The sequence below is a fragment of the Anopheles stephensi genome, chromosome 3 (genome assembly GCF_013141755.1).
Source record: "Anopheles stephensi strain Indian chromosome 3, UCI_ANSTEP_V1.0, whole genome shotgun sequence".
Lineage (NCBI taxonomy): Eukaryota > Metazoa > Arthropoda > Insecta > Diptera > Culicidae > Anopheles > Anopheles stephensi.
In genome coordinates this window covers 23,035,273-23,057,900 of record NC_050203.1, presented here as the reverse complement: position 1 = coordinate 23,057,900, position 22,628 = coordinate 23,035,273, and the positions used below count along the sequence as shown (strand labels likewise).

Below are 22,628 nucleotides of genomic sequence, written 5' to 3'. Positions count from 1 at the left end.
GTCGCGTGAACGGTTTTATTTCAGTCTAACGATGACCGTGCTGTGATTAAGATCAATTGAAGTTTGGGTCCGTATTTTTGGTGGTGGTAAAGCAAAATGAAACCTCTCGGTACGGTGGCGTTCCTGTGGTTCGCGTTCATGATCGCGCCCGAGCTGGTCGAACCGGCCAAAATTCTTAGCGTCTTTCCCACCATGTCCAAATCGCACTGGATACTTGGTTCATCGCTTATGAAAGAGTTGGCCCAGGACGGGCACGAGGTAAGACAATGCCACCAAAACCTGCACGGCACACACATGCGTAGCGCGGGGTTGATTCATTTATCTTCACACACTTCACAGGTCACAGTGATAAGTCCGTTCCCGTTGAAAAATGCGCCCAAGACTTATCGCCATGTGAATGTGGAGTACAGCACTCGGATGTTTGAAGGTAAGCGCGGCACTAAATCCCCTCTCGGGCCCGATATTCATCACCCTGATCTGTTCCACCGTTGGCAGAAATCATGGACGAAGTGTTTGACAAGATCGATGACAGCATCGTGGAGAAAATGTTGGAACTGGGCCGATTTGTGCGTGAAATAACCAACACCACCCTGGGATCGCCCGAGGTGCAAGCTCTGCTCCAGTCGGACGAAACGTTCGATCTGCTCGTGCTGGAAATATTCCTAGACGATGCGTTTCTTGGGTTTGCCGATCGGTTCAACTGTCCGGTGGTGGGAATGTCCACGTTTGGCGTCTCGTCGTGGGTGAACTCGCTTACCGGCTCCCCGCAGCCCCTATCGTACGTACCGCATCCGATGTCGAGCTTCACTGATAAGATGAACTTCTGGCAGCGGCTCGGTAACGTGCTGTTCACTGCCTTCGATGAAACGCTGCTCAAGGTCATGTGTGATCCGATACACCGGGAGCATTACGCACGGTACTTCCCCAACGCTTCCCGGTCGCTGGACGAGATGCGGCGGCACGGCGTCACGCTCGTGCTGGTCAACAGTCACTTCAGCTTAAGCTTCCCGCGCCCGTACCTGCCTAATCTGATTGAGGTTGGTGGATTTCACGTTAATCGTAAAGTAAACCCATTGCCAGAGGTAAGTTAAGGAGAGAGAGAGAGAGAGAGAGAGAGAGAGAGAGAGAGAGAGAGTCCTAAACAAACTGCCTAACATCGCTAAACTTACATCTTCAGGACATTAAAACGTTCATCGAACAGTCGGAACACGGTGTGATATATTTCTCGATGGGATCCAACCTAAAGCCGTCGAAAATGGACCGGCAAAAGCGTGCCGATGTTATACGCGTTCTTTCGGGTCTGAAGCAGAACATCATCTGGAAGTGGGACGACGATACGCTCGTGCTGGATAAGAAGAAGTTCCTGCTCGGCAAATGGTTCCCGCAGGATGACATCCTTGCCCATCCGAACGTAAAGCTGTTCATCACGCACGGCGGTCTGCTCAGCTGTACCGAATCGATCCACCACGGTGTACCGATCGTGGGCATTCCAATCTTTGGCGATCAGCTGCTAAACATGGCACGGGCAGAACAGTCCGGCTGGGGTGTGGGAGTGGCCTACACGAAGCTGAACGAACAGACGTTCAGTAAAGCGATCAACGATGTGCTGGGTGATGAGAGGTAACACAGCAGGTGGAAACTTCGTATCGAGCATATGCATTATCCGGACGGCTTTTACACTTTCAGCTATGCAGCAAACGTGAAAACAATCTCCCGAAGGCTCCGCGATCAACCACTCGCCCCCATGGATACGGCCAAATTCTGGGTCGAGTACGTTCTCCGGCACGATGGCGCGAAACATCTTATCTCCTCCGCGCAAGATCTTAACTTCGTGCAGTACAACAATTTGGACGTGTACCTGTTTATAGCCGCAGTTGTTGTAACGATTCTGCTGCTGATTAGGTTAAGCGTTAAGAAGCTGTTCAACGCTCTACTGCGAAAAAAGAGTAAGCCATTAGGTGCCAAAAAGAAAAATTAAGGACCACTCGCACAACATCGGACCAGCAAAAGGTGTGTCGGTGAATTTTCGAAAATTGATCCACCGAACAGCCACTTGTTAAAAGAACATGTTTACTACTTCCCGGGAAAAACGTTGTTTTGCCATTTGATGTTTGACATTTTCGATGTTGAATCGAAAATGTTTCACCCAAAAGAAACATCGACAAACAAAAAGCAAATAAACCAAAACAGATGCTACTCACGGTGGAAGGTGGAATCGATACGTACAACTTGTAGGTGAATTTGGACAAAATGCCTACCACGCAAACAGAGCAAGTACGGTAGCATAGTTTATAATAAATTTGTTTTTACCTTAAATTCAACGTTGCATAGCACGAGTTCGACCCACAAAAAAATATCTGGCCTCACCGTGCGGCTAAGAGGGTGTTTGGATTTTATGTTCCTGCTAGAAGGGTTTCAATGTATGCCGGACACTTGCCGGGATCGGTTCGCGGAGTCGACTAAGTGGTGCTGCTGTTTGTTGAGCTTTGTTGAGCTGGAATAGTGAGGATAATGCAGGGTAATAAGCATACGTGTATTATCGTTAATTTTTGAGACGTTCTGATCGTTCGATCGATCGATCGTTCTGTTTTTTTGGCAAGCATCATTTCTGAAGAGAAGTTCACCATCAATGGCAGTGTATACAGAGGTAATATTTAAAGCATTTTAAAATTTAAACAAAAAGAACACATATTTACACCGGAAATGGTTAGCTAATGCTGAGAGCGTCCCGGTGAACACATCCTTGAACGCGTTCATCCGAAACCATACTCACCTTTCCGGGACCAAGTTCATGTGTCTGGAGGGTGGATGCGGCGCTTGTGCTGTGAACGTGTCCGGACTCCATCCCGTTACCAAGGAGAATAAAACTTGGTCCGTCTACTCGGTAAGATGTCTACCGGACTGAGAACATCACTCTCAGAAATTAATCTTAATGAACCCTTTTAGTGCCTGTTTCCCGTGTTCGCTTGCCATGGGCTGGACATCAAAACGGTGGAGGCTCTCGGCAACCGAACGGACGTCGAAATGAGTCGCTAGAGATGTTTATCGATGTTAATTCTGTCGAGGAACTGCGTAGACTGACGGAGTCGCTCATCTACGACACTGCTGACGAACCGTGCCTGGAACTATAAACCACCGGGCGCGAAGGACATTCCGGTGGACTTTCGCATACGGCTGGTGCAGACTGGTGAAAATCAGGTAGGATCGAAGGCGACCGGTGAGCCTGCCATGTCTATGGCCGTGGTGGTTGTGTTTGCATTGCGATATGCCGTCCGATCGGCTCAAAAGGATGCCGAACGTCCCGATGATTGGATTTCGCTCGGATCGGCTATGACTCCCGAGCACATATTCCTCAGCGCAAAGTAGTACGAAAGTAACATATTAACACAATTTTGCGATTAATAAATCATAAATAATTAGAAGAACAGCAAATAAATTAAATCAAAGCTGGCATACCTCTACAATCTCCTGTTATGATGAATTATTTTGTGACAATCTGTCTACGCACACTGCGTGAGAGGGAACATTGCGCTCGCTGTCGATAATAATTATCTCCTGACACAACAATACGCTCAACTATCTGACCGCATGTGACTGTGGGAAGAAATTTGGCCTGCACCACCACTGATATGTGGAACTGGCTCTCTTGCCAGTCGCAAAGTGAAAGTCGTACGGGCTAGTTGAGTTGTCGCGGCTTCGGTTATTTATAGTTTCAATAAGTCGCATTGCCGGAGAACCAAACTGACGCGTTTCAAAATGTCCGTGACGTTTACAGTGAATGGAACAGAATTTATCGGTAAGTTCGGTGTGGTTTAAAACGAGAAGTTTTACATTATTTTAACACGATGTTTTGCTTAGTTCAAGGCACTGAAATCAACGTAAACACTTCTCTGACCTTCATCCGGAACCATGCCCACCTGACTGGAACCAAGTTCATGTGCCTCGAGGGAGGCTGTGGCGCTTGTGTGGTTAACCTGAGCGGTGTACATCCGGTGTCCGGAGAGCCCTTCTCCTACGCTGTTAACTCGGTAGGACTATGTCGACTATTTCCTGTCGCCATTATTTACTCTATTTCACTTCAAATAGTGCCTGTTTCCGGTGCTCGCATGCCATGGAATGGACATCACCACGGTCGAGGGAATCGGTGGCAAGCAGCGGGGCTATCACGCCACCCAGAAGCTACTGGCTCACTTCAACGGTACCCAGTGTGGATACTGTTCCCCCGGCATGGTCATGAACATGTACAGCCTGCTGGAGACTAAGAAGGGAAAGGTCACCATGGAGGAGATCGAGAACTCGTTCGGTGGTAACATCTGCCGCTGCACCGGTTACCGTCCTATCCTGGACGCGTTCAAGGCGTTGGCCGTCGATGCCGATCCCAAGATCAAGGAGAAGTGTCAGGACATTGAGGACCTTACCAAGATTTGTCCCAAGACCGGTTCGGCTTGTGGCGGCAAGTGTTCTGCCGCTGGGAAAATCAACCCCAACAAGGGGCTGCATCTGAGCTTCGACGAGCAGAAGGAATGGCACAAGGTGTACAACGTAAGCGACATCTTCGCCATCTTCGAGAGCATTGGAGATAAACCGTATACGCTCATCGGAGGTAACACCGCCCATGGAGTGTACCGGCGCAACGATGCGATCAAAGTCTTTATCGACATCAATGCTGTCCAAGAGCTGCGTGCTAGCTCGGTTGGAAGCTCCTTAACTGTCGGAGCTGGAACGTCCTTGACCGAGCTGATGGATTTGCTGGCCTTTGCGGCCAAGCAAAACAAAAGCTTCTCCTACTTCGAACACCTGATTCGCCATATTGACTTGATCGCCAACGTGCCGGTGCGAAACACCGGAACGATCGCCGGCAATCTTAGCATCAAAAACCAACATCCTGAGTTCCCGTCCGACCTTTATCTTATCTTGGAAGCTGCCGACGCGAAGTTGACCATCTGTAAGTACGCTTCACAGTTCAGTCTGTATTCCTTCTAATGATCCTCATTCCTTCTGTAGTGGAGTCCAAGGGAAAAACATCCACCGTTCGTCCCTCCGAGTATGTCACTCTGGACATGAGGAACAAGCTGCTCCTCAACGTTATCCTTCCTCCGCTGGATCCCTCCATCTACGTCTACCGCTCGTTCAAGATCATGCCACGTGCCCAGAATGCTCACGCATACGTGAACGGAGCATTCCTGATCAAGCTGGACGGTTTGAATATCGTCTCGAGCAACATTTGCTTCGGCGGAATTGATCCTCACTTTACGCATGCGATCAAAACGGAAGAGTTCCTCAAGGGTAAGAACCTGCATACGAATGAAACCATTCAAGGAGCTCTGAAGATCCTGGCAGCGGAGCTGAACCCCGACTGGGTGCTTCCGGACGCTGCACCAGAATACCGGAAAAATCTGGCACTGTCATTGTTCTACAAATTTACACTTAACGTGGCCTCCGTCATGAACGCTACAGTGAAAACGGAGTACAAATCCGGAGGATATCTACTACATCGTCATGTGTCTTCAGGAGTTCAGCAATACGACGGAGATCAGCGCCGGGGACAGTGGTCACTTGATAAAAAAGTACCCAAAATCGAAGGATTGCATCAAACGTCCGGTGAAGCAAAATTCATCAACGATCTTCCAACCTTTCCTGGTGAGCTGTATGCCGCCTTCGTACTTGGAACGACCGTACATGCTGAAATCGATTCGTTTGATACTGAAGAAGCGTTAGTAAGTATGAATATCTGTTGTCCCTTGCTTGTACTATGAATAATGTATTTGATATTCTCTCCAATAGCGAATTCCGGGAGTGGTCGCGTTCTACACAGCAAAGGACATTCCCGGTAACAACGATTTCATGCCTGTAAAGTCACAGTTTAGTCCCAACGTAGAAGAAGTGTTCTGTAGTGGACGTATCCTGTTCCACGGACAACCGGTAGGTTTGATGGTGGCCAACACATTTGAAGCCGCACAGAAAGCAGCGCAAAAAGTCCGTCTAAACTACTCCGCCAAGGCAGACAAACCGATCTACCCGACAGTAAAGGATGTAGCTGACGCCAAGTGTCATGATCGTGTGGTGGATATTGATTACGGATTTACTGGCAAATCGTACACTGACTCAGTGACGGAGCCTTCCATCACCGTTTCGGGAACTTTTGAATCCGGTGGCCAGTATCACTACACAATGGAGACACAGACATGCGTCTGTCTGCCACTGGAAGATGGAATGGAAGTGCACTCCGCAACACAAGCAGTAACGCTTACCCAAATAGCAATAGCGCAAATGCTTGGTGTCCCCGAAAATAGTCTTAACGTGTCCGTACGTCGGATCGGTGGTGGATACGGTGGGAAGGCTTCCCGTGCCGTTCAGATCGCTTGTGCCTGTGCACTTGCCTGTCATCTAACGAAACGCCCCGTACGCTTAATAATGACGATCGAATCAAACATGGCCGTCGTCGGCAAGCGCTACGGAGTGGTTTCTAGCTATTGCGCCGATGTAACCGCCGAGGGACAAATTCTTCGCCTTCGTAACGAATTCCTTCACGACGCAGGCTGCAACACGAATGAAGCGCCTGATTTTATGCAAGGATACTACGGAAATTGTTACAACAAGGATGCGTGGTGCGTGATCTCCAAAACGGCACTAACCGATTCTGCTAGCAACACTTGGTGTCGTGCACCAGGTTCTACCGAAGCGTACGCCATGATAGAATCGATTATCGAACATATAGCATTCGCAACGGAACGCGATTCGCTAGCAGTGCGACTTGAGAACATGCCAACCGATTCACCGATGCGACCACTTCTGCAAACCTTCCTCGTGGATACCGAGTACGAAAGGAGACGGTTGGCGATTGAACAGTTTAATTTGGAGCACCGCTGGCGTAAGCGTGGTATAGCGATCGTCCCAATGAAGTATCCCGTGTCCTATTTTGGAACGCTACACGCGCTCGTCTCGATCTATCACACCGATGGAACTGTCGCCATTGCGCACGGTGGGATTGAGATGGGCCAGGGTATAAATACACGAGCGGCACAGGTCGCTGCCAAGGTGCTGGGCATCCCGGTGGAGAAGATTGCCATCAAAGCAACCAACAATCTTACGGCACCGAACGACTTTTGCACACAGGCCAGCATTACCAGCGAAGCCGTCGCACATGTGAGTACTGTGACAACGGCATTCATCAATTTGTATAAGAAATGTCTCGTAAGCTTATCATAACGGGACATATACTAAGACCTTTTCTAAACCTACTTTCAGTCAGTGCTGATCGCTTGCGAGCTGCTGCTCAGCCGGATTAAACCAGTAAGACAGCAGCATCCGGACGTGCCGTGGGAAAAGCTAACCCAGCTATGTCACCTGCAAGGAGTGGATCTGTGCGCCACGGCCATGTACGACGGTGTGCAGCTTCCTTCGTACAACGTTTGGGCTCTTAGCTGTGCCGAGATCGAGCTGGATGTACTTACCGGCAACGTGGTGCTGCACCGTGTCGATATACTTGAAGATGCGGGACAAACGCTAAACCCCGAAATCGAAATCGGTCAAATAGAGGGTGCGTTTATGATGGGTGTGGGGCTATATCTTACCGAAGCACTCATATATGACCGCGGTACTGGTGAGCTGCTTACCAATCGCTCCTGGAACTATCGTGTGCCAGGTCCAAAGGATATACCGGTCGAATTTAAGATTCGTTTGCTACCGAGCACCATCAATCCGACTGGCGTGCAACGTTCCAAAGCTACCGGAGAACCTGCGGTTAATATGGCCGTCGTGGTGCTGTTCGCACTGAGGAATGCGATCAATGCGGCTCGGCTGGATGCGGGCGCGCCACGGCAATGGATACCGTTGGGCTCACCGAGCACACCAGATAGAATATTGGGGCTGTTGGGCAATTCGACCGATCAATATCTACTTCATTAGCCTAAAAGCAAGCTAATGGGACATCAACAAAAAAAATCTAAATTAAAAAAAAGAAACATACAACCAATTATTTTGTGACATATTCTGGATAATTGGAGAAGTGATCTTCAATGAATTATCGGCAATTCGCATCACACTTAACTACCGAAATAAAATTCAGTTCCTGCCGGTGGGAGCACAATTTGTCCGTCACTGTATTACGTCACACCAAAAATAGACGCAGGCCAAATTCAGCGTGCGTATCTCATCAACGTTCAGGCCCCATTTTAACGCACAAACACACCCCTATTTTGCCGGCACGCCATCGTGAAGTTACGGTTGTGGTAGTTTTAATGGGGAGCCGATGATAGAGCAGTGTCAAACCGAGCACCCCAACACATTTTTTCTGGCGAGAGTAGTCGCGCGCTCTACCAATAAACGTGCCCCCTCCCACCAAGACGAACCTCTAAACTACGCTCTAAACATTTTACCATGCGCGAGAACCAACGTTTCCGAGCACGGTCATATAAACAGAATGAATGACTTTTTGTCCTGTTTAGAGTCTCACGCACCCCAACGCAATCGCGTGCTACGGCCAAAAATCCGCGACGACCACGACCTTGCAACGTGCGTTAGTTGTCGTCGTGCCGGAGAGCAAACGACCGGCGTAGTGACCGGAGCTAGCCGTAGGAGGAATTACTTCATTCACGCGATTCGAAAGACTTTGGAAAGGTAGTGTGACGTGAGGTGGTGCAAATCTATCATGGTACTGCTGGAGATCACCTTCGCGATCAACGGGAAGACGTACAATGGTGAGTAATAACGGAGGAACAATAAGGGTCTAGCGCACACATGACACGGCAATAGCGGGAGGTTTTGGGCTTTTTCTTCTCTTCATGCTAGCCATGCTAGGTCATTATATAGAGGAAAGGTATGGGATGGCAAGAGGGATTGGTTGAACAGATCTTCGAGGTAGATTTTTCCCCTCTGTATCAATAAAATATGGTCCATTAGCCTAGAATTCGGTATGAAGTTCAGAAACTCAATGAAAACATACCAACCAAATATCAACAATTCACGTCTCACAAGACGCCTTAAGTGCTGTTCAAATGATACAGATAGTACTGAGTGTATTTTACCGGCATCGCACTTGATCTCAATAGCACTACAAGCGTCGTTAGTAGTGCCGGCACACGCCTTTACTACGCTACTATTTCCCTACTATTTCAGTGTGATATTCTCTCACCATTGTTCAGGATTATACAACAGCTATGTCCAGCAATAATATGCCCCAAAAAAAAAGCTTCAGTATTCAAACAGACAGATTCTGATCTGTGACGTGGGGTGTACAATTGTGCCAAACGAATCCGGCCGTTGTGTGAGATGCCATGGAGACGCCACACTCCCACAAACACACACCAGTGGCTACAACAATTGACCAAGGTGACGAAGCACATTTTCGCAACAAGACCTAGCCCTCCACCCCTCCCTCTAGATAAGTGTCGCGTGCCTTTATCGCGATTTCTTCTGAACATATCGGAACCATTTGCGCGAACGCACCACACTCGCTGACGATCAGTCGTAGTGAGCGTATCGTGTTAGGTACTCCCGTGAAACCTCCCGTATCTCGCTATCTTCGCGTGCCAGCGTTTCAGTCTGATCTAGCAGCCATTCTTGCCGTTGCGTGTTCCAGTGCTACTTAAGATTCAACGTGACAGTTTCAATCGTGTTGAGTGATTTTTGCGCAGTGTGGTGAAATTATATAAAAAAACACCAAACATATTTGAAACCTGCCCCATCATGGAGGTTATTTTCTCTATCAATGCGAAACCTTATCAAAGTGAGTATTTGGCGGACGGTGAAAAGAAAAACGTATGACCCACCGGCATCACCGATAAGAAGGTGACATCACGCGTGGGTCAAATGATAGATACGATAGCACAATTTCATTACCGGTGTCATAATCGCCAAATTGCGTGTCTCTTTTTGCGTGTTTTTTTTTCTAAATGATCGATTGACGTTTCCACAGTTAACTCGAAGAGTGTACCGGTGGATACCTCTCTGAACACCTTCATCCGGAACCATGCCCACCTGACTGGAACCAAGTTCATGTGCCTCGAGGGAGGCTGTGGCGCTTGTGTGGTTAACCTGAGCGGAGTACATCCGGTGTCCGGAGAGCCCTTCTCCTACGCTGTTAACTCGGTAGGACTATGTCGACTAGTTCCTGTCGCAATTACTTACTCTATTTCACTTCAAACAGTGCCTGTTTCCGGTGCTCGCTTGCCATGGAATGGACATCACCACGGTCGAGGGAATCGGTGGCAAGCAGCGGGGCTATCACGCCACCCAGAAGCTACTGGCGCACTTCAACGGTACCCAGTGTGGATACTGCTCCCCCGGCATGGTCATGAACATGTACAGCCTGCTGGAGACTAAGAAGGGAAAGGTCACCATGGAGGAGATCGAGAACTCGTTCGGTGGTAACATCTGCCGCTGCACCGGTTACCGTCCTATCCTGGACGCGTTCAAGGCGTTGGCCGTCGATGCCGATCCCAAGATCAAGGAGAAGTGTCAGGACATTGAGGACCTTACCAAGATTTGTCCCAAGACCGGTTCGGCTTGTGGCGGCAAGTGTTCCGCCGCTGGGAAAATCAACCCCAACAAGGGGCTGCATCTGAGCTTCGATGAGCAGAAGGAATGGCACAAGGTGTACAACGTAAGCGACATCTTCGCCATCTTCGAGAGCATTGGAGATAAACCGTATACGCTCATCGGAGGTAACACCGCCCATGGAGTGTACCGGCGCAACGATGCGATCAAAGTCTTTATCGACATCAATGCTGTGCAAGAGCTGCGTGCTAGCTCGGTTGGAAGCTCCTTAACTGTCGGAGCTGGAACGTCCTTGACCGAGCTGATGGATTTGCTGGCCTTTGCGGCCAAGCAAAACAAAAGCTTCTCCTACTTCGAACACCTGATTCGCCATATTGACTTGATCGCCAACGTGCCGGTGCGAAACACCGGAACGATCGCCGGCAATCTTAGCATCAAAAACCAACATCCTGAGTTCCCGTCCGACCTTTATCTTATCTTGGAAGCTGCTGACGCGAAGTTGACCATCTGTAAGTACCCTTCACAGTGCAGTCTGTATTCCTTCTAATGATCCTTATTCCTTCTTTAGTGGAGTCCAAGGGAAAAACATCCACCGTTCGTCCCTCCGAGTATGTCACTCTGGATATGAGGAACAAGCTGCTCCTCAACGTTATCCTTCCTCCGCTGGATCCCTCCATTTTCGTCTACCGTTCGTTCAAGATCATGCCACGTGCCCAGAATGCTCACGCATACGTGAACGGAGCATTCCTGATCAAGCTGGACGGATCGAATACCGTCTCGAGCAACATTTGCTTCGGTGGAATAGACCCTCACTTTACGCATGCGATCAAAACGGAAGAGTTCCTCAAGGGTAAGAACCTGCTTACGAATGAAACCATTCAAGGAGCTCTGAAGATCCTGGCAGCGGAGCTGAACCCCGACTGGGTGCTTCCGGACGCTGCACCAGAATACCGGAAAAATCTGGCACTGTCACTGTTCTACAAGTTCGTGCTTAACATTGCACCGGAACTGAAAGCATCCGTTAAAGATGAGTTCAAATCGGGAGGATCCGTTCTCGATCGTCCACTCTCGTCCGGAACACAATCGTTCGACACGATCAAGGAGAATTGGCCCCTAACGAAGAACATCCCCAAGATTGAAGGTTTACTGCAAACCTCGGGCGAAGCGAAGTATGCCAACGATTTGCCAATGTTCCCGAACGAGCTGTACGCGGCCTTTGTCCTGGGAACGGAATCACAGACGAAGATAACGAACATTGATGCCTCGGAAGCGCTGGTATGTTTGAGGACCTTTTTTTCGAATCATTCCTATCCGTATCATTCATTCTTTGGTTCACGCTTTCCAGAAACTGCCCGGCGTTGTTGCCTTCTACTCGGCGAAGGATATCCCTGGTGCAAACAATTTCATGTACTTCAAAGGATTCATGGGCCCGCACGATGAGGAAATCTTCTGCAGCGAGAAAGTTATCTATCACGGACAGCCGGTCGGTCTGGTCGTCGCCAATACCTTCAATCTGGCCAATCGTGCTGCCAAGCTCGTGAAGGTGCAGTACGAAACAAGGTCCTCGAAACGGTATCCTACCGTGAAGGATGTGCTGCGTGCCAAGGCTACCGATCGGTTGAATGACATGCCGTACAGTACGTTGGGCGAGGAGTTTGAAGCTGCCCCGAACGGTGCGATCAAGGTGAAGGGATGCTTTGAAATCGGTGGCCAGTATCACTACACGATGGAGACGCAAACAGCCGTCTGCATTCCGATCGAGGACGGTATGGACGTGTACTCGGCTACGCAGTGGATCGATTTTACGCAGATTGCCATTTCCAAGATGCTGAATGTGCCGGAGAACAGCCTCAATCTGTACGTGCGTCGTCTTGGCGGCGGATACGGAAGCAAGGGTACCCGGGCTACGTTGATAGCTTGTGCGGCCGCTCTAGCAGCTCACAAGACTCAGCGACCGGTGCGTCTGGTGATGACGCTCGAGGCTAACATGGAAGCCATTGGCAAGCGTTACGGCGTCGTCTCCAACTACGAGGTGGACGTGGAAAAGGATGGCAAAATTACCAAGCTGTACAACGAGTACGTGCACGACTTTGGCTCGTGCCTGAACGAGTCGATGGGCCACTGTGCCGAGTTCTTCCGAAACTGCTACGATAATAAGGCTTGGAAGACGGTCGCCAAGGGTGCTATAACGGATTCGGCCAGTAACACCTGGTGCCGTGCGCCGGGCACAACGGAAGGTATTGCCATGGTGGAAACCATCATGGAGCATGTCGCTCATGCGACCGGACTGGACCCGCTGGACGTGCGCATGGCGAACATGCCGAAGGATTTGAAGATGTGCGAGCTTATGCCCGAGTTTCGGGCCGATGTCGAGTACGATTCGCGCAAGCAGGAAATCGAGCAGTTCAATCGTGAGAACCGCTGGAGAAAGCGTGGCATTGCCATCACACCGATGCGCTACCCGTTGGGCTACTTCGGAACGATCCATGCGCTTGTGTCGATCTACCACACGGACGGTACGGTGGTCATCACGCACGGTGGCATCGAAATGGGTCAGGGTATGAACACGAAGGTCGCGCAGGTCGCGGCCTACGTACTAGGGATTCCGATGGAAAAGATTAGCATCAAACCGTCAGCCAATATGACGTCACCGAACGCTATCTGTACCGGTGGAAGCATGACCAGCGAGACCGTGTCGTTTGTGAGTAGAACGGAACGTTGCTTTAGCTGAGCGCATGACAAATTCTAATTCTATTTCAATTCTCTCTCGCAGGCAGTTAAGAAGGCGTGCGAGATTCTGCTGGAACGCATGAAGCCGATCCGGGACGAGATGAAGGACGCATCTTGGGAAACGATCGTCGAGAATAGTTACTACAAGAACGTGGACCTCTGTGCGACGTACATGTACAAGGCGTCCGATCTGGAGGCTTACATCATCTGGGGTTTAACCTGCACCGAGGTAGAAATCGACGTGCTGACCGGCAATGTACAGCTGCGCCGTGTTGACATACTGGAGGATACGGGCGAAAGCTTGAGCCCCGGCATCGACGTTGGCCAGGTCGAGGGTGCATTTATTATGGGCGTTGGCTACTACTTGACCGAGGCACTGATCTACGATCCGCACACGGGTGCCCTACTAACGAACCGCACCTGGACGTACAAACCGCCGGGAGCGAAGGACATCCCGGTGGATTTCCGGGTGCGATTCCTGCAGAAGAGCTCCAACGCAACGGGAGTGCTACGCTCCAAGGCAACGGGTGAGCCGGCCATGAACATGACCGTGTCGGTGCTTTGTGCACTGCGCAACGCAGTGGTGGCGGCACGTACCGATGCCGGTTTGCCGAACGAATGGGTACAGCTGGGTGCTCCGTCCACACCGGATCAGGTGTATCTGATGGCGGGTAACTCTGTAGAACAGTATCTGTTGAATTAATCGTACATCACCAAAGACAAAAAAGGTGCTTTTATTCACATGGAGACTGTTAAATGTTCTCCTAACGATTTTTTGTAATCAAATGTAAGCATTACCATTAGGTGTGGACTGTTGGGATAGATGTATAGAATAGAAAATATATACAAATGCTAATAAATATCTGCTTGTGTCTTCCATTGCGTGATTATGTTGTGTAAGGCTTCTTACGCTTAGTAGAAGGTCTCAAGATCGGTTGATCACGGTTAACGATGACACACTATCAGTAGTTGGTCCAGATCCAGGGATATCTTCCTGTAAGCTAGTTGAGCCTCAATTATTAAGAGGGCCCCGAATTCCAAAAGCGACCTCGAATAATTTCTCCACTTGAACTCTGACTCTAGCCCAGTTAACAGATTTGACGTGTTAGGGGCCTCCAACATTACCTCTGCTTAAGGGCCTCCAAGGTGCTTGATCTCTGCCACTGTCCAGCTGTACTCAAATCAGTATCCAAAAACTGAATATCCGAGGACCTACGTAATCAATATCAATTCATTGTGTCACAGTTTTTAGCTAATTTGAATGCGACAGTTAAAATTTGTAACGAGAACGTCCCCAAGCGCCCTCACTTATCCTAAGTCAACTAAACGATAAGAAGTGAATTGAAGGTAAATTTTATCTTGCTTGAAAAAAGATATCTGGTTTAAGCAGCAATGTTCCTGATAAACGATTTTATCAACTTTGCAATAAAATCCAACCCTCAATCAACTGCTTTCCCACGCACCTTGCCGATGTATCTAATTTTGCGCCACTCTGTTTGCACGACCCTTAACCCCTTCCAATTATGGCACCCACTCAAAATTTGAAAATCAATCCATAACCGCTTGAACCGGTTCAGTGGCAGGATCCGAATTTGTCGACCACCACCGGTGATGATTTAAATTTCGTTCACGTGGAAAAATTGGCGTCGATCGTACCAACACAACGGCGTACGTTCGCACACACAGGCTCGCTCGCGCACGCACAACAAACACGTGAAGCGCAAACTGCGCGAGACGCCAACGATGATAAGAAGAGCATCGATTCGGGTCTATAAAAACCCCCGCCAACACACACACAAACAGTAGTGTGGCCGCGCGCTGCTGGTGAGAACTCGCGACGCTTCAGTCTCTCGCTAACTCGCGATTCGCGTATACGCAGTTGTAGTAAGATCGCTGCCGGCAACACTTGGTAGAGCGTTCGCTCGTCATATTCGCGCGACAAAAAAAAACGAAAAACAACAACCACCAACCATGCAAATAGTGTTCACCATCAACGGGAAGGTGCATAAAGGTGTGCAAACGCGAGTTCACGAATCTTATCACCGATCGCCCAGTATCGATGATAAATTGCCATTCCAAGCGCTTCGAACCTGTGATACCCGAGTGGCGGGTTAATAATAGGCGACGTTTCGGCGATAGATATACCGACCGTCCGGTGCTGCTGCTGCTGCTAAAACTCGAGCTTATCAGCTAGACAACGCTCGCTGTATCGTGTGGTGTGCAGGTGCCTAAATCATGTGTTATTATGCTTCATTGTTTCAGCAAACAGCGCAACCGTCCCGATCGATACCTCGCTCGGCACCTATCTACGCTACCATGCCCAGCTGAAGGGTACCAAGTTTATGTGCCGCGAGGGCGGATGTGGTGCCTGCATCGTCAACGTGAGCAGCCAGCATCCCGTCACGAAGGATATCATCTCACGCGCGGTGAACTCGGTACGATCGCGTCGATGCGAAATCGAAGTTGCTACCATGCGAACCATAAGACTAAATAGCCAGCTATTTCGATCTCCCCTAGTGTCTCTTTCCACTGTTCTCCTGCAATGGGTTGGATATCGTGACGATCGAAGGTGTCGGTAACAAGCTGGACGGTTACCATGCTACCCAACGCCGGCTGGCCCACTTCAACGGGACGCAGTGCGGATTCTGTTCGCCCGGCATGGTGATGAACATGTACAGCTTGCTGGAAGCGAAACAGGGCAACGTCACCATGGAGGAGGTGGAGAACTCGTTCGGTGGCAATATCTGTCGCTGTACCGGGTATCGCCCTATTCTGGACGCGTTCAAATCGATGGCGGTCGACGCCGATCCAAAGCTGCTGGAAGTCTGCCAGGATATTGAGGACGTGCCGAGGATTTGCCCCAAAAGTTTGGACGGAACGGCGCCCTGTTCGGGCAAGTGCTCACTGGCAGCTCAGTGCGAGGAAGCTAACGACATTTATCTGCTGTTCGCTAGTGGCCGCGAATGGTATAAGGTGGAGAATGTACAGGCAATCTTTCGGATTTTCGATAAGATCGAATCGCAATCGTACATGCTGGTGGCTGGCAATACGGCGACGGGTAAGAATTATGGTCGAGTTCTGATGTTCGAAAAGATCGCCAGCTGACGTATCTATTTTCTATACAACAGGTGTATATCGGCGACCCGACAATCTGGACGTGTTTATCGACATCACCTCGGTGGCCGATCTGCGAGTAAACTACTTCAACGATGCATTGATCATCGGAGCCAACGTTACGCTGACCGAGCTGATCGGAATCCTCGACGAAGCTACCTCTGCCACTGGATACGAATACTGTCGCGAGATGGTTAAGCACCTTGACCTGATTGCGAACGTCCCGGTACGCAACGTGGGTACCATCGCTGGCAACCTGAGCATCAAGCACCAGCACCGCGATTTCCCCTCGGACGTGTATCTACTACTCGAGGGTGTTGGCGCACGTTTAACGATCGGTAAGCCAGAAGCGGGTGTTTTGGAAACCAAATTTTCGATGGAATTAAATGCATCTCCTTTCCTTACCTAGCCACCTCTACTACCTCCACCAAGGTCGTCTCGGTGGAGGAATATCTGTCGATGAACATGAACAAACGCATCATCCTGAACATTCTGCTCTATCCGCTCGATCCCAACGAGTACTCCTTGCGCACCTACAAAGTGATGCCCCGGGCACAGAATGCCCATGCGTACGTGAATGCCGCATTTCTGCTACAGTTTCAACCGTCCGGCCATTTGCGCACCGCTTCCATCTGCTACGGTGGCATCAGTCCGGGTTTTACCCATGCCGTGCAGCTTGAAAGTTTTCTCGTCGGGAAAGACATCTTCCAGGAGTCGGTGTTGCAGGAGGCGCTAACGTTGCTCAACGACACCATAGCACCGACTTACGCTCCGCCGGATGCAACGGCCGCGTACCGGAAACATCTTGTACTGACACTATTCTACAGAGCGATTCTAAGCATCGCAGGAGATCGGGACGTTCAGCTAAACGCTCTGTACTCGAGCGGTACCCAGCTATCGAAGCGGATGCTTTCCAGTGGTCAACAAACGTATGACACGATTCAAGAGAACTGGCCAGTTACGAAGCACATACCCAAAGTGGAAGGATTGTCACAGACAGCCGGGGAAGCACACTACACCGATGACATTCCGAATCTTCCCGGGCAGCTGTTCGGTGCCTTTGTGCTAGCGACTAAACCACGCACCAGCATCGTCCGGATAGATGCCAAGCAAGCTCTAGCACGTGCAGGAGTGGTTGCATTCTACTCAGCACGTGACATACCCGGCACCAACAACTTTATGCCGGTGGAACTGGGCAATAAAGAGGTGGAGGAGATATTCTGCAGCGATCGTGTACTGTACCATGGGCAACCGGTAGGTATTGTACTGGCCGAAACGTACGACGAAGCGTACCGTGCAGCGAAGCTGGTGGAGATCGAGTACGGTCCACCGGATGGTCAACCCATCCTGCCCACGGTTAAGGACGTGATGAATGCGGACCAAACCGAGCGCATACACCCGAGCGATGAGGTGCAGATCGGAGACCGTTACGAAGCCGGTAGTGGATCGATCCGTCTCGAGGGCACGTTCGATCTGCCGAGCCAGTACCATCTATCGATGGAAACGCAACAGTGCGTGTGCGTACCGATCGATGACGGGATGGATGTGTACAGCTCCACACAATGGGTCGACATCTGCCAGATCGCGATCGCCCGTGCCTTAAGGATTCCGGAATCCAGCCTCAACTTCCGCATACGACGGTTGGGTGGTGCTTTTGGCTCGAAAATTTCCCGTGCGTCCCAGATCGCTTGTGCCTGCGCCATTGCGGCACATTTCTCCCAACGCCCAGTACGCTTGATCATGTCGCTCGAAGACAATATGGCTGCGATCGGCAAGCGTTCCGCATGCGTCAGTCGTTACGAAATCGAGGTGGACGATCGTGGCCGTGTACAGCGATTGCTTAACCAATTCTACCAGGACTCGGGCTGTAGCCTAAACGAACCGGTAGAGAAAGTTACGTTTCTCTTCTACCGCAACTGTTACGATACGAGCAGCTGGAAGGTGATGGGTCACAGCGTACTGACGGAATCGGCCAGCACCACTTACTGCCGTGGGCCGGGAACGAACGAGGGCATCAGTATGGCCGAAAACATGATGGAGCACATAGCGCACCGGCTCGGATTGGACCCACTGGCCGTCCGTATGGAAAATCTCCCGGACGATAGCAAAATACGAGAATTGCTGCCAATGTTTGCGCAGGACGTTCAGTACGAAACGCGCCGAGAAGCGATCGTCAGCTTCAACGAAGCGAACCGCTGGATCAAGCGGGGCATCGCTATCGTACCGATGCGATATCCACAGTACTTTGTCGGTTCGCTACACGCACTCGTGTCGATCTACCATGCCGATGGAACCGTCGCCATCACTACCGGTGGCATCGATATGGGACAGGGTGTAAACACGAAGGTTACCCAGGTTGCTGCCCGAGCGTTGGGCATCCCGATGAGCATGATTCAGGTGAAAGCTATGGCCAACATAACCTCGCCGAACGCGATCGTTTCCGGCGGTAGTATGACAAGCGATGCCGCCTGTTACGCCGTACAGAGGGCGTGCGAAATGTTAAGAACCCGTATCGATCCGGTACGGCAGCAGCATCCGGACGAATCGTGGGAAGCCATCACACAACGCTGCCACCAGCAGCACGTGGATCTGTGTGCCCTCTATCAGTACAATGTGACCGAAATGCAGCACTACGTCGTGTGGGGGTTAGCGTGTTCCGAGGTGGAGGTAGACATCCTTACCGGTAACGTTCAGATACGCCGTGTCGACATACTGGAAGATGTCGGAGAAAGCATCAGCCCCGGCATCGACATTGGCCAGATCGAGGGTGCATTTGTGATGGGAATTGGATTGTACTTTACCGAGCAGCTCGTGTACGGTGGAGAGTCTGGACAGCTGCTAACTACCCGCTCCTGGAACTATAAACCACCCGGTGCAAAGGATATCCCGGTGGACTTTCGCGTTAAGTTCCTGCAGCGCACACACAACGAAAACTTTGTCCTGCGGTCCAAAACGACCGGTGAGCCAGCGCTGAATATGACTGTTTCGCTGCTATTTGCTCTTCGGATGGCACTGAATTCGGCACGCAAGCAGGCAGGTCTTTCGGACGAGTGGTATCCGATTGGTGAGTAATGTGTTGAGGTTTGGGCAAGATTAAAGGACATCGTATTAAGATTAAATTTCTCCTTCCAGAAGTACCAGCTACACCCGAGCAAATATGTCTGCTGGCGGGCAGTTCGATCGATCAGTTTAAATTATTGTAAAAACGTATATTTTCATCTGTTATGATATGATCAAACAAAAATTGTAACCATAGCTGTACTAAGATTATCTTTCCTTTTAGTTGTCTAAGCTTACCCTTCCATTTATCTGTTCTTAGACTCATAACTAATAATCCCTACCGATAGCTCCATTAAGCTTTGCCGTATTAACTACACTGTAATAAAACCACTACCGGGAATAAAATATAAAATATTACAAAATACCACTCAGTGTATAATTCAAACACTTCCAAGAGACATTAATACAGCTGCTCTTTCTTGTAGATCGAGTCCCACAGCATCATGCGTCTCATTTCCGGCAGGTCAACAAAGCTCAATCCACCGTTATTGATGTTCAAACATTTGTACGGCTCCACCTCGGCACTGACCGGTTCCCAAATGTCTCCAACCGTTCCACCATTCGGGGTTCCCATACTGGCAAAGTTGGTAAGCAGCTCGACCTATCAAATTTCCGTTACAAATGTTAGACCCGTTTCTTGCATGTGTCCACCCGACCAGCTTACCAGTCGTTGCATCGTCTTATACTCAAACGTATCCGCATCCGGAACGGGGCTGAACAAATTTTTAAACAGATACGAAAGATCATCTGCATGAGCCGTGCCGCGCACATTCCGGTCGCAGAAGTAGATGCGATAGTGGTTGTACGTTTCCGAATCTACCGAAAACCGATAGACAAACGTTTTGGCCCCTTTCCGCGAGTTGATTCGGGAGTAGATGGTGCGATGTAAGCCGTGCCAGAAGAGCTTATCTGTCATTAACTAGAGAGAGAAAAAAGCGGTTCCTAAAGTAAAGTCCATCGGACATAATGCATCCATTCATCCTCGTACCGTTAAATAACCTTCCCGATTTTCAAACGACGGCTCCGTATCACCGTAGTAGAACTTTTTAAGCCTTAGCCCATACTCGCGACACACCCGCGAGCTGCGCACCAGCTCCAGCTCCATCGGTACCAAGTACTCGAAGTCCTTCAGATTGTCCATTATGGCAGGATTTTCCTTGATAGAGCTCAAACAAAACAGTCCCTCCTCGGAGTTACCTCCGATCAGTATATCGATATCGTTACTCCACGCCTCACGACACATTTCCAGCGGTTTCTTCGGAATAAAGGTGTTTCCCGACGGGTACGGTTCCACGACCGGGCCAAACGGAAACAGCATACGATTTTCCAACTCCTGTTGAGAATAAAGATCAGACAATCGTTATAAAAAACAGTATTTTCCACCCATCCCATCCCCGCTTACATACATTCGGAGTTAACAGCTGATCCTGGTACTTAATGATATCCTCCGCGGGTGCTTTCATCAGAACTTTTAAAGCTCCCGCTTCGCCACCGGTACCATCCCAGCCGAGCGCTTTCGCCAGCCGTTCGCCCATGCCGCGTCTTGGCATCGTGGACCAATTGTTTAGCGCGCAGCCAGACATTACAATCGCGCGCCGGAACAGTCCCCGTGATTGCTCCGACACCATGTGATAGTGCACCGAGCATCCACCGGCACTCTCCCCAAACAGCGTAACATTGTCCGGATCTCCGCCGAAGCTGGCGATATTATCACGCACCCAGCGGATGGCCAAATTTTGATCCTTCAATCCGCCATTCCCTGGAATGCCCAGCTCTTGCGACTCCAGAGACAGAAATCCTTTACGCCAAAAGCTGTTTGGTTTAGTTATGTTGAAGATTTATAAGTTAGCGCTAGAGCATGTCTCTTACCGAATGCACCAAGGCGATAGTTGAACGTAACCAGCACGATGTCCTTTTGCATGAGATAGTCGGGTCCGTACATTTCGGTTCCGCTAGAACCGCGCATAAATGCTCCACCATGAATCCATAACATAACCGGTCGCAGTTTTTCCGGTTTAAGCTGAAGGTAAGGGGAAGGGTGTTAGTCTGCTGTAGAACCTTCTAGGCTGCTCACGATCGAGTGCGGTCATTTACTAGCTCATTATTCTCACATTTCTGTCTGAGGGATCAACGACATCAATCGACTTTAGGAAAAGACTTCCTGATATGGAACCTGAGAGGCCCGATTTGGTGAATTCAAGCTAAGCATATGAGATCCTAGGACTCCCAGTTTCGTCTATCGAAAAAGATGATCCCAACATCTCAACATATGACTCTAGATCTTTAGAGATATCTCTAGACTTTAGGTTAAAAATGAACGTAAGGACTGCTTCAAAGGAGCGACCACCGATTCGGTTGATCGATCGATCGAAGTTTAGGTCTAGAGGGTGGAAACATATCAAAAACCAAGCAAACAATACGATCCAACAAATAAGGGATGCAGAGACAGCACAAAAACCGAGATAAGAAAAAATGTGTGATAACACGCAAGAGAAGCATGAATAAGCAGTATTCGTTATCTTGCCAGCATGATGCCGACAAAACGCCACCACAAGGGTGGTAACTCTTGTCCACTACCAAATCACATCCAACACATTTGTACTTACTTCCTTGGTAAACACATTTACGTACAGATGATCCTCACTGCCCACGATCTTGTTCAGCAGCTTGTTAAACTGATACCCACTCGGACCCTGCTGCGTACAGTCCAGCGGTTCGGTCCACGGTTCCGGTAGCTCTAAATCCTTTTACCGGCGAAGCAAACAAGTAATGAGATGGCGATTTCTCACGGCTGTTCTCACTATCGTCTGATCTTTTGCTTACCCTAAACCTTCGCTCACCAACCGGTGGTTTACAGTAAGGTATCTTTTGAAAGTTCAAATACTCCACACCGGTGCCGGCTGTCTTCCTTACGCCCCGCACCGGACCGTAACGGGTGGCCACGATAAGTTGCTCGTGCTGGCTCATTTTACTACTTCGCCAAACAACTGATGTAGATCACGTTCGAAACGCTACTGAGCATGGGAACTGGTCGTAAGATACGCACTCTTGCTTTGGAGCATGCTTCCCGCTAAATGTAATCTTGTGACGCACTGATAGCGATGCACATTCTATCGATAAGCGGTGGGAATTGTTCACCGTCTATTACTAAGTTTTATCGAAGCTGCTAAATGCTTGCTGCTAGTGGGAAGGGGTCAATTTACAAAGGTCAACTTATGCGGAGCTGT

At 49.7% G+C, this 22,628-nt stretch overlaps 6 protein-coding genes across 7 annotated transcripts; 5 read left to right on the top strand and 1 right to left on the bottom strand.

The window, feature by feature from the left end:
* Positions 1 to 20: 20 nt before the first annotated feature.
* LOC118511294 (UDP-glycosyltransferase UGT4-like) lies at positions 21 to 2,321 on the top strand. The gene is made up of 5 exons (XM_036054202.1): positions 21 to 258; positions 340 to 427; positions 496 to 1,082; positions 1,178 to 1,620; positions 1,687 to 2,321. Exons 1-5 carry the CDS (start codon positions 97 to 99, stop codon positions 1,976 to 1,978), a joined length of 1,572 nt encoding a protein of 523 aa, XP_035910095.1. The 5' UTR covers positions 21 to 96; the 3' UTR covers positions 1,979 to 2,321.
* Positions 2,322 to 2,694: 373 nt separating this feature from the next.
* LOC118511297 (xanthine dehydrogenase-like) lies at positions 2,695 to 3,209 on the top strand. Its single transcript, XM_036054206.1, has 2 exons — positions 2,695 to 2,884; positions 2,947 to 3,209. The coding sequence occupies exons 1-2, from the start codon at positions 2,792 to 2,794 to the stop codon at positions 3,034 to 3,036; spliced, it is 183 nt and encodes a 60-aa protein (XP_035910099.1). The 5' UTR covers positions 2,695 to 2,791; the 3' UTR covers positions 3,037 to 3,209.
* Positions 3,210 to 3,394: 185 nt separating this feature from the next.
* LOC118511292 (xanthine dehydrogenase-like) lies at positions 3,395 to 8,390 on the top strand. Its single transcript, XM_036054200.1, has 6 exons — positions 3,395 to 3,796; positions 3,859 to 4,028; positions 4,087 to 4,945; positions 5,005 to 5,717; positions 5,785 to 7,146; positions 7,249 to 8,390. The coding sequence occupies exons 1-6, from the start codon at positions 3,757 to 3,759 to the stop codon at positions 7,906 to 7,908; spliced, it is 3,804 nt and encodes a 1,267-aa protein (XP_035910093.1). The 5' UTR covers positions 3,395 to 3,756; the 3' UTR covers positions 7,909 to 8,390.
* Positions 8,391 to 8,531: 141 nt separating this feature from the next.
* LOC118511290 (xanthine dehydrogenase/oxidase-like) lies at positions 8,532 to 14,114 on the top strand. Of its 2 annotated transcripts, none has more exons than XM_036054197.1 (6): positions 8,532 to 8,699; positions 9,917 to 10,089; positions 10,148 to 11,006; positions 11,066 to 11,772; positions 11,843 to 13,198; positions 13,271 to 14,114. In XM_036054197.1, the coding sequence occupies exons 1-6, from the start codon at positions 8,651 to 8,653 to the stop codon at positions 13,928 to 13,930; spliced, it is 3,804 nt and encodes a 1,267-aa protein (XP_035910090.1). In that variant the 5' UTR covers positions 8,532 to 8,650; the 3' UTR covers positions 13,931 to 14,114. The 2 variants fall into 2 exon arrangements, with proteins under 2 accessions (XP_035910090.1, XP_035910091.1); XM_036054198.1 differs by lacking the exon at positions 8,532 to 8,699 and adding an exon at positions 9,416 to 9,727 and having other exon boundaries at positions 13,271 to 14,106.
* A 907-nt stretch (positions 14,115 to 15,021) lies between these two features.
* Positions 15,022 to 19,765, top strand: LOC118511291 (xanthine dehydrogenase-like). The gene is made up of 6 exons (XM_036054199.1): positions 15,022 to 15,238; positions 15,490 to 15,662; positions 15,745 to 16,285; positions 16,356 to 16,679; positions 16,751 to 19,405; positions 19,474 to 19,765. The coding sequence occupies exons 1-6, from the start codon at positions 15,199 to 15,201 to the stop codon at positions 19,542 to 19,544; spliced, it is 3,804 nt and encodes a 1,267-aa protein (XP_035910092.1). The 5' UTR covers positions 15,022 to 15,198; the 3' UTR covers positions 19,545 to 19,765.
* Positions 19,536 to 22,588, bottom strand: LOC118511293 (esterase B1-like). The gene is made up of 7 exons (XM_036054201.1): positions 22,225 to 22,588; positions 22,008 to 22,145; positions 21,271 to 21,421; positions 20,808 to 21,199; positions 20,390 to 20,734; positions 20,066 to 20,320; positions 19,536 to 20,002 (listed from the first exon to the last, which is right to left on the bottom strand). The coding sequence occupies exons 1-7, from the start codon at positions 22,366 to 22,368 to the stop codon at positions 19,802 to 19,804; spliced, it is 1,626 nt and encodes a 541-aa protein (XP_035910094.1). The 5' UTR covers positions 22,369 to 22,588; the 3' UTR covers positions 19,536 to 19,801.
* Positions 22,589 to 22,628: the final 40 nt, after the last annotated feature.

Coding starts and splice junctions, on each gene's coding strand:
- LOC118511294 (XM_036054202.1), top strand. CDS start 97: ATGAAACCTCTCGGTACGGTGGCGTTCCTGTGGTTCGCGTTCATGATC. Junction 1,083..1,177: donor AAGTAAACCCATTGCCAGAG/GTAAGTTAAGGA, acceptor TTACATCTTCAG/GACATTAAAACGTTCATCGA. Junction 1,621..1,686: donor GATGTGCTGGGTGATGAGAG/GTAACACAGCAG, acceptor TTACACTTTCAG/CTATGCAGCAAACGTGAAAA.
- LOC118511297 (XM_036054206.1), top strand. CDS start 2,792: ATGTGTCTGGAGGGTGGATGCGGCGCTTGTGCTGTGAACGTGTCCGGA. Junction 2,885..2,946: donor AAACTTGGTCCGTCTACTCG/GTAAGATGTCTA, acceptor GAACCCTTTTAG/TGCCTGTTTCCCGTGTTCGC.
- LOC118511292 (XM_036054200.1), top strand. CDS start 3,757: ATGTCCGTGACGTTTACAGTGAATGGAACAGAATTTATCG. Junction 3,797..3,858: donor GAATGGAACAGAATTTATCG/GTAAGTTCGGTG, acceptor TGTTTTGCTTAG/TTCAAGGCACTGAAATCAAC. Junction 4,946..5,004: donor CGACGCGAAGTTGACCATCT/GTAAGTACGCTT, acceptor TTCCTTCTGTAG/TGGAGTCCAAGGGAAAAACA.
- LOC118511290 (XM_036054197.1), top strand. CDS start 8,651: ATGGTACTGCTGGAGATCACCTTCGCGATCAACGGGAAGACGTACAAT. Junction 10,090..10,147: donor TCTCCTACGCTGTTAACTCG/GTAGGACTATGT, acceptor CACTTCAAACAG/TGCCTGTTTCCGGTGCTCGC. Junction 11,773..11,842: donor TTGATGCCTCGGAAGCGCTG/GTATGTTTGAGG, acceptor CACGCTTTCCAG/AAACTGCCCGGCGTTGTTGC.
- LOC118511291 (XM_036054199.1), top strand. CDS start 15,199: ATGCAAATAGTGTTCACCATCAACGGGAAGGTGCATAAAG. Junction 15,239..15,489: donor CAACGGGAAGGTGCATAAAG/GTGTGCAAACGC, acceptor TCATTGTTTCAG/CAAACAGCGCAACCGTCCCG. Junction 19,406..19,473: donor GGACGAGTGGTATCCGATTG/GTGAGTAATGTG, acceptor TTCTCCTTCCAG/AAGTACCAGCTACACCCGAG.
- LOC118511293 (XM_036054201.1), bottom strand. CDS start 22,368: ATGAGCCAGCACGAGCAACTTATCGTGGCCACCCGTTACGGTCCGGTG. Junction 22,146..22,224: donor TTGGTGAGCGAAGGTTTAGG/GTAAGCAAAAGA, acceptor CGCCGGTAAAAG/GATTTAGAGCTACCGGAACC. Junction 21,200..21,270: donor CTATCGCCTTGGTGCATTCG/GTAAGAGACATG, acceptor TTTGGCGTAAAG/GATTTCTGTCTCTGGAGTCG.